Source organism: Polypterus senegalus, chromosome 3, assembly GCF_016835505.1.
Source record: "Polypterus senegalus isolate Bchr_013 chromosome 3, ASM1683550v1, whole genome shotgun sequence".
Lineage (NCBI taxonomy): Eukaryota > Metazoa > Chordata > Cladistia > Polypteriformes > Polypteridae > Polypterus > Polypterus senegalus.
In genome coordinates this window covers 146,853,387-146,867,946 of record NC_053156.1, presented here as the reverse complement: position 1 = coordinate 146,867,946, position 14,560 = coordinate 146,853,387, and the positions used below count along the sequence as shown (strand labels likewise).

Sequence of the window (14,560 nt, the reverse complement as noted above, 5' to 3'; positions counted from 1 at the left end):
AATGAAAAAGTATCTTAATTGACCTTGAGTATCGATAGCCCATTTCTGTCCTGATCTGGCTTTTGTTGATGGAGCAAGGGTGGCCTTCTTCAAAAATGCTGAGGATGCCACTCGAATGCATGATCTTTGGCAAAGGACTATAACCAGGGGACAAACTAAGATGATACAATATCTCCTTGACATTAGCAATTTACCAGGCACCATTTAGGGACATTTAAACCGTCATAAATTAAATTTTTCAGACCTCTCTATTTTTTCTAAGAGTTATTTTCAGTGTATTGCTATTATACCGGGTCGGCTTGTATTCCGGGATCTATGGTATATCCGTTTTTAGAAGACATTGAGGTGTTCCATGTCTTAAGCATATTTGATGTGAAATCTAAAGGAATATTTTTGTCTTTGTTTTTGAGGATGTTTTTGATTTTGTTTTTAATTCACACACAGTTTTTCATCTACTGCAGAACTGCTGCATAACTCAACCCAGCAGGACATCCAGTACAGACTGCTCCGATATCAACATTTTCTCTTTGGTGGGGTCCACCCGTGATACTGTACTTCATCAGTACCATAAAGCTGCCAATTTAACCACTGCTCATAAGTTTGTTTATGATATTCTATACAGAACAAACACTCCTTGAACTATGTAGGCTATTGACAATATGGAGAAAACACCAGACACAGTGCAATGGATTAGCAGTGGGGTCAGCTCAATCATTTTTAACTACATGGATTAAATTTATACCTCATACCATTTATATATTTCAGAGTGCACTCCAGTAAAGTTAAAAGAATGCATTTGAAGAAAGTGTCCTGTCATGTATCTGTTTGATCTGCTTATACTTCTTTTTGCTTTCTTTTTCTAGATTGAAAAGATCTCTTAAAATTCACATTGCTATCAGCCTAAATACCTAAAACTATTTTTAAGCTTGTAAATCTTTAAAGTTATACTTTTGAAGGAAAATTTGCCACTTTATTTTATAAATGTAAGCAAACTATCACAATAACAAAAAATAAGTAAGAGTTGTATCTTACCAAATATCTCAGTTTAGGTATCATAAAATTGCTGTGAACAGTTAGGAGAAAAGATGTTCCAACCTATGGAGGAAAAAGAGGCCAGAAATTGCTTTGTATGTGGAGTCTTCCAGGTCTCAGTATGCTTATTTATACATTATAAATCTATAAAAAAAAGAACTTCATGGCATTTTTGAATGATGTTTCTAAGACTGCAATTTATCATTTACAAAATATAGCAAAGCCCAGACTGTTAAAATCATTAGAAGACTAAGAAAAGCTGATACATCCTCTCATTTTTAAAACAAATACTTTTAGTGATAATCTGTTTACTGGTCTCTCTTACATAAATTTAGAATATCTGGTAATAAATCCATACAAAACTGGAAAATGTTAACAAAGTCAAATAAAGCAGTGCACATCATCCCTGTTTTTGAGACACTTTTTGTTAATTTCAAGGTTCTTTAATGGGTTTATAAGGCTGTAAATGGCTTAGCCCTAGAATGTATATGTATTTCTAATCAAAATATCAGCCAAAAAGGGATTTCCACTCTAGATGTGAAACTCATTTAGTAACTCCCAAAGTTAACTGGAAATGCGCAGAACAGTTCACTTTCATCTTCTGCACTTCTAGATTGTCTAATATATCTTGTCACAGCAGCAAGGGGCTTTCCTACTGTTAAGCAGTATCTAGTTTGATTTTTAAAACTTCCTTGATTTTATTTTTCTTATCTACAATAGTTTTGCTATTTTTGCTATTTTATTATACTTGCCTATTCTGTCATGTTGATATTTTATTTTATTCATTTTTGGTTTTGCTTTAGTGATTTTATAGGTTATAAAGTACCTTGTGATGCATTTTATGTATAATAGATGTGAATACATTTTCTATTATTGCCATTATTAATATTTATAGATTTGGCCTTTTATCTGACCTTTATCAATGTTGCAGTCCAAAGGGACTAACCTCCAGAACCAAAAATACCCCAATGTGGAGACTATGAAGGCTTTGTAGTACAATACTGGACTAGTCGCCTGGGCTCAGTTGTCTTTGTGACATTTTGATCTTTTGGAACCAGTGCTAGCTAGAGAAGTCATTTGTGACATAAGGCCAGTAATTTATATCATGCATTACCTTATGAATAACTCATTTGATATGAATGTTAAAATAACATTCTGATTGCTATATGCTTTGTTACTACCATCACATTAATTGGTTTATTGCAAATATTTTGTAGTCAGAGAGAATACAATTCCTTTTTCTTAAACTACTGCTACTAGGGATGTGAATTATATTTTTAATCAAAACTTAGAAGTAACTTTTATTCACAAATTATAATTAGGCATACATGGTTAATGTAGAAGAAAATCCACCCTGTTAGAAAACTTGGGTATCTCTTTTATGCAAGCTTTATATATTTGTTGATCCTAAAGACTAATTTTTAATCATCATTATTATCTATTTCTTGAAAATTAAATTAAACTGTATTAACAAACAGAGATATGAATGCTAAGTAACCAGAATTATGTAAGAATAAATCAACAATATTTTTCTTATTTGAACTGGGTAAGTTTTTCTTTGTTTGTGACTAGCCATAGTTTCTACAAAATGAGTACATGTAAATTGATTCTTTCTATCCAATTCATCTTCTCTCAGTCACTGTTATTAATAAGTACATACTTGCCTAATCTTTCATTAGAACATTAGAACACTCTAGATGAGAACAGGCCATTCAGTCCAATAAAGCTCGCCAGTCCTATCCAAAAAAACATCAAGTCGAGTTTTGAAAATCCCTAACATCTTACTGTCTACCACACTACTTGACAGCTTACTCCAAGTGTCTATCGTTCTTTACGGAAAGAAAAACTTCCTAATGTTTGTGCGAAATTTACCCTTAACAAGTTTCCAACTGTGTCCCCGTGTTCTTGATGAACTCATTTTAAAATACAAGTCTCGATCCACTGTACTAATTCCCTTCATAATTTTGAACACTTCAATCATGTCACCTCTTAATCTTCTTTTGCTTAAACAGGTTGCAATTTGCATAACATAGCCATATGCCTAAGAATTCGATACAAGAATTCTCTTTCTTTATTTGCAACGCTGAGACCCCATTTGAGTCTTTTTAATAGGTACCCACTAGTATTTTTTCCATTATTTAAATACAAATTGAAGTGTTGCTTCATCTCAGGACTTTATTGCATGGCACTATCTACTATGTATTCAAGCACTTTGAGTGAGATACATTAACCTTTTGACATTTCTAGAATTCTTCTTCTAAATATCCTAAATTATTGAACATATAGTAACAGTTACATGAATGAAGAATAAAACCTTTTCAAATGCAAAAGTGAACCATCACATCAAAAGAGTTTTTATACACACCAAAAAAAAAAAAATTAGCCAAACTATAAATTTCCAGATAATTTCTAAATACAAAACTGAAGTATTTTACCATTGCTTTCAGCTTAGTTAAATGAACAAAAAGCAGTTACCTTAATATGCAAGCTTCCTACGTGAAGTTTAAGATAAGACTGACTAGGAGAGTTAAGCACATTGAAAACATTGAGCGTCTGTTCAGCACCACTGAAAATAGCCTGCAAGAGAGAACATCAAGCTGCTGTGAAACTCCGCACACATCCATTCAGGCTGAAAAGACACTGCACATGTAATTAATGACACTAAAATGGATTTTAAGAAAAACTCAAAGGCTGAAATTAACTTTTAAAAAACAAAAGATGCCTCTTATTCATTTGTTATTTCTATTACTACAAAATACTTTTGTCATTTTCATATGTCATTAGTTTCACTCATACTACCGACTATGACATTTTGCTGTTGTTTATATATTTGAATATATACAGAAAGTTGGTGCCACATGCATTATTGTAAATATTAATTGTGTTAACCTAATTTCAGTTTGTAAACTACTCACAGACATCTGCGTTCAAGAAACACTTTTGTCAGCTGCTCTTAGTTTGCTTTCAAGCAAAAGCAATACAAGTAAGTACTACTTGCTCAATCAATTTTTAGCAATTTCTCATCAACTTTATTTTTTAATAAAGTACATCTTACTTAAGGACAATTTTTCATAACTATCCATCCATCCATTTTCCAACCCGCTGAATCCAAACACAGGGCCATGGGGGTCCGTTGGAGCCAATCCCAGCCAACACATGGCACAAGGCAGGAACCAATCCCGGGCAGGGTGCCAACCCACCACAGTTTTCATAACTATAAGCGTCATTATTATAACGGTAAATTTAAAATGTATTTACTCCCAAGTTAAAAATATACCTATACATAGGTTTTGTATAAAGAAAAATGAAGACTCCCAAACCAACATTTCAGCAGAATCATTTTCCTGCTACAGTTACTTCATTCAGTTCCAAATATCAGTGTGGTGATCATCCACATGAAGAAACAAAATATTTTGGCTTATAAATGTGCTGTTCTGATAGAATTTAAACATAAAATAATATAAAGTTTTAAATAATTGTCAACTTTTACTTTCAACAGAAAATTCTCAAACCCCTTTAATCTAGCTACAGTTGTGCTTGAAAGTTTGTGAACCCTTTACAATTTTCTATATTTCTGCATAAATATGACCTAAAACATCATCAGATTTTCACTCAAGTCCTAAAAGTAGATAAAGAGAAAACAGTTAAACAAATCAGACACAAATATTATACTTGGTCATTTAGTTATTAAGGAAAATTATCAAATATTACATATTTGAGAGTGGCAAAAGTATGTGAACCTTTGCTTTCAGTATCTGGTGTGACCCCCCTTTGCAGCAATAACTGCAACTAAACGTTTAAGGTAACTTTTGATCATTCCTGCACACCGGCATGGAATTAGCCCATTCCGCCGTACAGAACAGCTTCATTTCTGGGATGTTGGTGGGTTTCCTCACATTAACTGCTCGCTTCAGGTCCTTCCACAACATTTCGATTGGATTAAGCTCAGGACTTTGACTTGGCCATTCCAAAACATTAACTTTATTCTTCTTTGGTAGAACAACTTGTGTGCTTAGGGTCGTTGTCTTGCTGCATGATCCACCTTCTCTTGACATTTTCCTTTAGAATTCTCTGATATAATTCAGAATTCATTGTTCCATCAATGAAGGCAAGCCGTCCTGGCCCAGATGCAGCAAAACAGGCCCAAACTATGATACTGCCACCACCATGTTTCACAAAAAGGATAAGGTTCTTATGCTGGAATGCAGTGTTTTCCTTTCTCCAAACACAACACTTTTCATTCAAACCAATAAGTTCTATTTTGGTCTCATCCGTCCACAAAACATTCTTCCAACAGCCTTCTGGTTTGTTCACGTGATATTTAGCAAACTGCAGACGAGCAGCAATGTTTTTTTTGGAGAGCAGTGGCTTTCTCCTTGCAACCCTGCCATGCACAACATTGTTGTTCAGTGTTCTCCTGATGGTGGACTCATGAACATGAACATTAGCCAATGTGAGAGAGGCCTTCAGTTGCTTAGAAGTTACCCTGGGGTCCTTTGTGACCTCGCCGACTATTACACGCCTTGCTCTTGGAGTGATCTTTGTTGGTCGACCACTCCTGGGGAGGGTAACAATGGTCTTGAATTTCTTCCATTTGTACACAATCTGTCTGACTGTGGACTGATGGAGTCCAAACACTTTAGAGATGGTTTTGTAACCTTTTCCAGCCTGATGAGCATCAACAACTCTTTTTCTGAGGTCCTCAGAAATCTCCTTTGTAAATGCCATGATACACTTCCACAAACGTGTTGTGAAGAGCAGACTTTGATAGATCTCTGTTCTTTAAATAACACAGGGTGCCCACTCACACCTGATTGTCATCCCATTGATTGAAAACGCCTGACTCTAATTTCACCTTCAAACTATTTGCTAATCCTAGAGGTTCACATACTTTTGCCACTCACAAATATGTAATATTCGATCATTTTCCTCAATAAATAAATGACCAAGTATAATATTTTTGTCTCATTAGTATATTGTAAAAGCATTGGACACAAGGCCTGAAACTGGGCCAATTTATGCACTCACCCACATTCACTCAAGCTGAGTTACCTAACCTGGCCCTTCTCTGGGGATGTACACAGTGTAGCCAGAATAAAACCGACAAAGACACAGGGAGACCATGCAAAGTCCACATGGAGAAACATCCAGGTGCAGGATTCAAACCCAAGAAACTCGACTCATGAAGCAGGAGAGTTATCTGCTGCATCACCTAGCCACCTACAGTATATTCAGGCCAAAATGGCCTTTTAATTTAACTCAAGACTAATGACTGAATTTCCTAAAGCTTACATACCATAAACAAGATGGATTTGAAAACCTTGTGTTTTACACAAAAAGAAACCAAAAAATGATACAGTAATAGATTTTAAAATAGGCAAAATAAACTCTTTGCTTTACCTACAGTATGTGTAGTATACACAATCTCTGTTTTAAACTTTGACTTGAAAATTTTTAAGTACATAAGTTGCTTACCTTGATGGTTAAAGATTTAATATTGATATCAAGAGGGAATTCAAGCTTTATAATGCCATTTTTAGGAATTTCGGATTGAATGTTCTGTATCTGTGCATTTTCTTTCATTCGAACAGCCCCCCAACTGTTAGAAAATAATGACAATGACTGAATTATAGAAAAAGTTACATTTCTTCCAATTTCCTCTTCACTTAAAGGCTGGCCATCATAAAATGAAATTTTCAGCTGTGAAAGAAACAAATGCATTTTAATTAATATAAATATATATGTACATTTTCTAATGACATGCATTAAAAAGCATTTAAATGGAATATAAGGAAAGAGATAAGAGTGTGTGTCTTTTAAGTATAAGATTTTTTTTTAATTATGCACATCTATTTTTTAAACCCCCCACACATGAAATCTGGTATCATAAGTGAGGTCTTGTACAAATAATTACAGCTTTGTCCACCCAGGGAGTAATGGGGGTGGCCCTGGGTTGGCACAAATGCCAAAATATATTGCAGTGTGATCTATAAACAAAGAAACAGCATCACATGAGTTCTGATGGTGGTGTGATGGTTAGCATGCATACCTCTCAAGCAAGAAATTTGGGCAATGTTAATCATATTGTCTCTGAAATTATTTATTGCAATTTGGCTTGGAGAGGTAACCTTTTGACATTATGTCCCCAACCTGTCCTGTACTATCTTCTCTGCCATATTTCAATCTGTACTCTGTTAGTCAATAGCTGTAAAATTTAGTAACAATTGATTGTGCGATTACTGGTCATGCTCAGTCTAAACAGAAAAAAAAATCCCTAACCCTTAATTTACAAAGGACTTTTGAAAATAATACCCATCTTGGGAAACTCAGCTATATTTAAATAAAGCTGACTTGGTGCCTTTTTTGTTTGTACAGTATTTGTTAAAGTATCACTCCAGAACAGCTGTACATGTTTTTATTAAAACTGGAGGATAACTCAGGGATGCTTCAGCTTAAATACAGGCTATATGGTGTCTCAGTGCCTTCGCTCGGTGATCTTCTGCTGTCCAGCATTAAGTCCCTACTTTATGTCAGAGGCTAACTTTAAAGCTAATTGCATGAAACTGAATGACTGTCCAATCAGGTTGGTTTAGGGCTGAACATAAAGCCACAATCTTAGTAGGATGTGATGAATTAAAATTCTTATTTATAATGTGGATTCCTCTCATTCTGTCAGTTAACACCCTCCATTTCAAATGGCTGAAGCTTCCTGTCAGTCTGTGCTTTCTATCCATGCACTGCATGTTTATTGCTCACATGAGTGTAAAGCAAAACTGTTATTTTTTTAAACATTACATATGCAACAATGGGAAACAAAGACATTGTCTTTTCAAAACTTAATCACCATCATTAAATATTGCCTAAATATTGACTTTTGAGTTATGCCAATGAATGTAAATGAAGTAGAATATTCTCAGTTCTATTTTACTAATCAAATTTCCCCAAACAAGCTGAAAATGACTCCTGCAAGAGCAAAAAAGGTTTTTGTTGTCTTTACATGAGATTTTGTACAGCAGTTATGGGTAATAAATTGTCAAGTATTTGAGAAGAAAAAACGTTTTGCACTAGAATATTAATACAAATATGCTGCATTGATCATCAATATTTCAAACAATAGATTTAATAAATGCAGAATCCAGATATTTCCTCCTCTTTGAAATTACCTAATGTTATATCTTTTCCTCTATTTTGTGAACCTGATTAACCAAATTAAGGATTACAGGAAGGTTTAGCCAATCCTAACAACATTACATGCAAGGCAGGAATCAACGCTGGATAGGCCATCACAGGATTTCCTCACTCATTCTTGTACACTCGGCCTGTGCCTAAAATAATTTAACCAGCATGGCCTCTTTGACATGGAGATAAAACAAAAGTATCCATAAAAAAATGATGTTTACATGAGGATGGCCCGCAAACTCCTGAAAATTAGTAACAGGGTTCCTAGACCTATTAGGGAGTAATGCAAACCTTTGCACGACTGTGCCACCAACTTTGTATCATGCATTCAAAAAGTAATAAAAATGTTATTTGAAAAGAGGGATGTCTTTTGAAATATTCAGCAGATTTAATGCAGGCTTCCTGCAAGCCTATAGTAGAATAAATGGATTTATAAACTAGGTTGAACACATCTTTTCCAGTTTCTTGATATATATACTCAGCAAAAAAAGAAACGTTCCTTTTTCCAGAACTGTGTAATTCAACAATAATGTTTTAAAAATCCAAATAACTTTACAGATCTTCATTGTAAAGGGTTTAAACAATGTTTTCCATGCATGTTCAATTAACCATAATCAATTAATTAACATGCACCTGTGGAATGGTCGTTAAGACCTTAACAGCTTACAGAAAGTAGGCATTTAAGGTCACAGTTCTAAAAACGCAGGACACTAAAGAGACTTGTCTACCGACTGTGAAAAACACCCAAAGAAAGATGCCCAGGGTCCCTGCTCATCTGCGTGAACGTGCATTAGGCATGCTGCAGGGAGGCATGAGGACTGCTGATGTGGCTAGGGCAATAAATTGCCATGTCCGCACTGTGAGACGCCTAAGACAGCGCTACAGGGAGACAGGAAGGACAGCTGATCATCCTCGCAGTGGAAGAGCCCGGATCTCAATCCCATTGAGCACGTCTGGGACCTGTTGGATCGCAGGGTGAGGGCTAGGGCCATTCCCCCCAGAAATGTCCAGGAACTTGCAGGTGCCTTGGTGGAAGAGTGGGGTAACATCTCACAGCAAGAACTGACAAATCTGGTCCAGTCCATGAGGAGGAGATGCACTGCAGTACTTCAAGCAGCTGGCGGCCACACCAGATACTGACTGGTACTTTTGATTTTGAGCCTCCCTTCATTCAGGGACACATTGTGAAACATTTTTAGTTTATGTCTTATGGTGTTGACTCTTTTGCTGTTCATACAAATATTTACACATTAAGTTTACTGAAAGTAAAAACAGTTGAAAGTCAGAGGACGTTTCTTTTTTTGCTGAGTATATATTTTAGATAAGCATTCTGTGCTTTACTGTTGCTTTCAATGAAGTGGTATGCTTTTCAAAAAGCCTTCATATAGTCCTTTAATCTGTTCCTGGCACAATCATATAAGTTTCTGAATCAACATTTCTTAAAATTATTCCGATTTTTTTATTGTTTTCCACTGTCAGATTGTGGTCATTGAGCCTGCTATTAATTTGAATTTTTTTGCTTGTAACTTTTAAAACTATGGGAAATACTAGGGGGTTCCCCCCTACTCACTTCACTCACCAGCCACTTCACATCTCTGCTGCTCATGTTGTGAAGAGGGGGGCTGAATGCACCCCAAGGAGACGCTGTCACTCCTACGAAACCCCCTCTTAAGCAGTGATACAATGGGAAACAAATACTGTTAACTCCTCTTTGCTCTATCAGCTGCTGGCTTGCTGCTGCTGCTGGCGTGGTGTGTGATCTGCATCTTGCATGGCACTTCGAACATTTAAAAGGCCGTACAGCAGCTGTCCTAGTCTTTGTGTTTTATTTCCGGCCCTGTGGTTATATCTTTTGGCACAAAGTCCCGTCTCGGGAGACATGAGTTCTTGATATTTTTTAGTTTATAATTTAAAAACAGAATAAGAATCTCAAAATCTAACAACATCACATTAAAGTTTGATGAATGCTGAAAAGAATGATACCAAACATATATACAGTATGTAAGTTTTAAAATAAACCCAATTTAAAGCGTGACAAAAAAGTGACATAAAAACATCACTGTTGCACTTTTAGGCTTAGGATTTTATATATACAGTATAGAGTAGATGGTGCAAATACACATTGTATGTTTATGTTCCAAAAACTTTGGCTTGTACTTTTATTAGAGACATAATATGCATCCATAAAATTAACTTTTACTACCAAAATGGTAACAAAGTACTTAATTAGAGCATATTTCTATTGAATTGGGAATGGTTGCAATGGTTTTATGGGGTCCAGGATGCTACTCAATTTTTCACTTGTCACTAAAAAACTGATGGTAGACATCCTCAACTTAAGATAAACTTTTCAACATTTCCCACAACAAAATAAACTATAAATCTAAACCATTAAACTATCCCATATACTTATTTCCAAGTGAAACTTTAAATACCAAAAAAATGACGTGTGACATTATACTTCAGTGGTTACCGCTGCTGTCTCAGGTCAGGTAGGCTGGATATGATACCCATCCTGGTAACTACCTTCAGGGAGTTTGCACATTTACTTTGTATCTGTGTGGGTTTTTGCCTGGGTGATCAGGAATGTGATTTTCCCACCACATTCTGAAGACATACATGTGAGGTTAATCACAATTCAAAATTGAGTTGGTACGCGTGAGTGTGTCTTCCAGTGTTAATTCCTATGTTGCCTCTGATACTAGAGTGAAAGGCTCCAGGTTTGATTAAATGGGTTCACTACATGTAAATGGATTACACTTTTTCTACATGGTCACCAAATTTTGGGGCTCCACAATGTTTGGGACAATTGGCGTCACACGTGTTTGTGATTACTCAGGTGTAATTCATTGCTTCATTAGTGTAGGCGTAAGTCTTACTTCTACCTACAGACTACCTTTGGAGTTTGTAGTTGCCATTGTTCAATATGTGGACAAGAACTGTGTCAATGAAAGTCAAAGATGCCATTATGAGCCTGAAAAACAGGAATAAAACCATTTAGAGATATCAGTAAGCCCTTGGGATTACCTAAGCTGACTGTATGGATCATCATTAAGAAGAAAGAATGGTGAGCTCAGTAATTGCAAAGAGGGTCAAAGAAGACCTGTACTGCTGCTGACAGAAGAATCCTCACTATAGTAATGAAAATGCCCCAAATACCTGTCCAACAGATCAGAGACAGTGTTCAGGCAGCAGATGTGTATGTGTCAGAGACTATTGTCCACAGAAGACCTTTATGAACAGAAATGGAGTGGCCACACTGCGAGATGCAAACCACTAGTTAGTCACAAAAATAAGATAACCAGTTTATAATTTGTAAAAAAAAGTATTTTTAAAAAAGCCTGCAACAATCTGGAATTAAGGTGGACAGATGAAAAAATAATGAACATGTATGTTAGTGTTGGCAAGAGGAAAGTGTGGAGATGAAAAGAGACTGCCCAAGATCCAAAGCATACCACCTCATTTGTAAAATATGGTTTGTGAGTATTATGGCTTGGGCATGTATGGCTGCCACAGGTACTGGCACATTTATCTGCATTGATGATGTAACTGCTGACTGTAGTAGTACAATAAATTCTGAGGTGTATAGAAACATCTGCTCAACTTCCAGTGAATGCCTCCAAACACATTGTTGCTTCATCCAACAACAAGATAATGATCTGAAACACACTGTTAAGGCAACACAGGAGTTTTTAAAAGCAAAACAATGGAAAATTCTTGAATGGCCAAGCCAGTCACCTGTCTTAAACTCAACTGTGCATGCTTTCCATACGCTGAAGAGAAAACGTAAGGGGACAAGCAGTAGCTTAAGATGGCTGTATTAGAGGCTTGGCAGAGCATCACTAGAGAAGATACTCAGATAACCCGTTCAAGTCTATGAATCACAGATTTCAAACAGTCATTGCATGCAAGAGATATGCAGCAAAGTATTAAATATGACTGCTATACCAGACCTGCCATTGCTATGTGCCAAACATTACGATGTCCTGAAATGGAGGTAACATGTATAAAAACCACTGCCATTTCAACATGGTGTGACCAAAACGTATGCAAATACCCTTAAATTAAAATCTGCAATGTGCACTTTAATCAAGGCCTAAATTCTTTAATTTGTAATTTTAAACTGTGGAGCAGTATGGCAAATAAAGGAATAATGTGTCTTTGTCCCAAACATTATGGAGGGCACTGTATATGATACATGCAAATGCATATTGTATATATTGTACATAATTGCATAAATATGTCCGATGCTTAGTATACTTTTAATTTCTTTATTATTATTATTATTATTATTATTATTATTATTATTATTATTATTATTATTATTATTATTGTCTATGTTGTTGTTGTCAACTATTCTGAGGAGACTTGCAAGCAAAAATTTCCTCATACTGTGTAGACATGAGAATAAACTTGACTTAAATAGCATACTTACATATGTTGTAAAGTTTAGTGATGGTCTCAGCACTGTAGGTTTCTCAATAAATTCCAAATTGTATTCAGCATTAGTTATGGTCACAGACCTGTTTACACTCTGAGTTATTCCTAAAAAATAGAAAAAATGAATAAAAATAATTTAAAAATTACCAATGAGTATGCTGTGCTGACTATATCACACAGAAGGAAGTTTAGCTTTCATTAAAATGCAGCTATCAGTTTCCTATTAAAAAGCAAAAAACAATAGAAAATAAATAAATAAATCAACTGCATATTTGATAATATACATTTTTACAGTATGAAAGTCACAGTGAAATTTATGCACACCAAATTGCTGTTTTACTGCAATTAGAGGATATAAGCAAAGCAAATATGTGTGACATGGTAATATAACAAATTCCAGATTAAGGAAACTGAACTAACTTCTGAGGAAAGGTTTATAAAAATAAGAAACTTAGCTTTTGTTATATTTTTTTGCTTTGAAATACTTGTTTACAGTATATATGTAAATATATGATGGCAGCATGCTACTGTCAGTTCAAGGGCAAGGTGGTCTGACCATCATATTATGTAACAGGAAGCCAAGTGTAATGCAATGGCTACCTATTGGAGAGTGGGGCTCTATCATTGTAGTTCCTCTGCTCCTATGTCCCTTCTACTAGCAATGTCACACTACGTTGCATAGGAGATGGTTTATAAGCTCAAATAGTGTCATTTCTCAGTTGGAGCAGAGGTTGGCACTTCACTTGATCCTTTCTTCTTTTGTCCCTCTGAAGACCAGCTAAAGAACCTGCCTCCAAATCACATCACCACCAGTCCAACCCCTGCTGACATCACCTCGGGACACACCTCCTGCCACATCAGTTCCTGTTCCTGCCTACCTGACTCCACCTCTTCATCCGTTCAGCCATATTTATAGAACAGCTTTTCAGTCTGTTGGTCAGTTCTGTTTTGGGCTCCAGTCTGTAAAGATATGTTTATTTTTCTGCCAGTTTTTGAAGTATACGGGGTGGCCCTCCCCAAACCTTTTTGTGATTCCATTCGTCTTTATTACAATATTTACAATAGTTATGGAGCCTTGCACTCCAACACATAATTTGCCAACCCATGTGAACCAATTCTGTGAATTCTATGCTGTTTTAAACAGTAATTTAGCCATGGCTGGATAAAAATAGGCGTATTCCAAGTGCCATAAAAGTAAAATTGTTAAATTAAAGAACAAAGATTACTGTTGGCTTTTTTTCACTGCTATCCTGAAATGCATAAAAACTGGTCTGCACCAGACCAAGACTATCATTAATCACCTTTTCTTTTTAACTCTGCAAACTTCAATTTTGTTCTTATTTTTAATAGTATTAAATGCTTCAATAATGTTTACATTTTACTGTCATTACCATAATGTATTTTGGTTTATTTTCATGGGCAGTGCAGGTCAACCCATTACGTTTGAAGTCATTTTCTTGGGGGCGATTTACAAGCCAATTTAACTTGATCTCAGATGGTGAGCTCCTCACTCTTCATGTTCCTCATGCCCTCATGGAAAGTGTTTTCCAGTGCAGAATAGCTACATGGTGTGGAAGTATCAGAAAGGTGTTGAGGCTGCTGTTAGGTTAGGATGAGGACTTGTTGAAGAGTGTTTCAAAATGAAAACACAAAATCCATCAGGCATTCAATACTCCAAAAGGAAGAGGAAACACAATCTACAGTAAGCACTTAGGTATGAACAATTTGCCATTGTGGAAATTGTATGTTTATGAAGATAACATGTAAAGTGAATGATGAGAATTATGTATGAAATGGGGATGTTTTTGTGATTAGAACTAAAGTAAAAACAAACTGTCCAAACCAGCAGGCTCATTTCATGAACGGAGACAGGCTTTATGTGCTCTGCAATTGTTTTCTATTATGTGCA

General features: G+C 35.7%; 1 protein-coding gene across 1 annotated transcript in view; it reads right to left on the bottom strand.

Moving 5' to 3' along the window:
- cd109 (CD109 molecule) overlaps positions 1 to 14,560 on the bottom strand; it is a 127,280-nt gene that overhangs the window by 55,402 nt on the left and 57,318 nt on the right. The window contains exons 10-13 of the mRNA XM_039748031.1: positions 12,647 to 12,756; positions 6,508 to 6,732; positions 3,508 to 3,609; positions 1,033 to 1,095 (exon numbers count right to left, since the gene is read on the bottom strand). Of these exons, the coding sequence (XP_039603965.1) occupies positions 1,033 to 1,095; positions 3,508 to 3,609; positions 6,508 to 6,732; positions 12,647 to 12,756 (500 nt within the window). The remainder of the gene's footprint in view (positions 1 to 1,032; positions 1,096 to 3,507; positions 3,610 to 6,507; positions 6,733 to 12,646; positions 12,757 to 14,560) is intronic.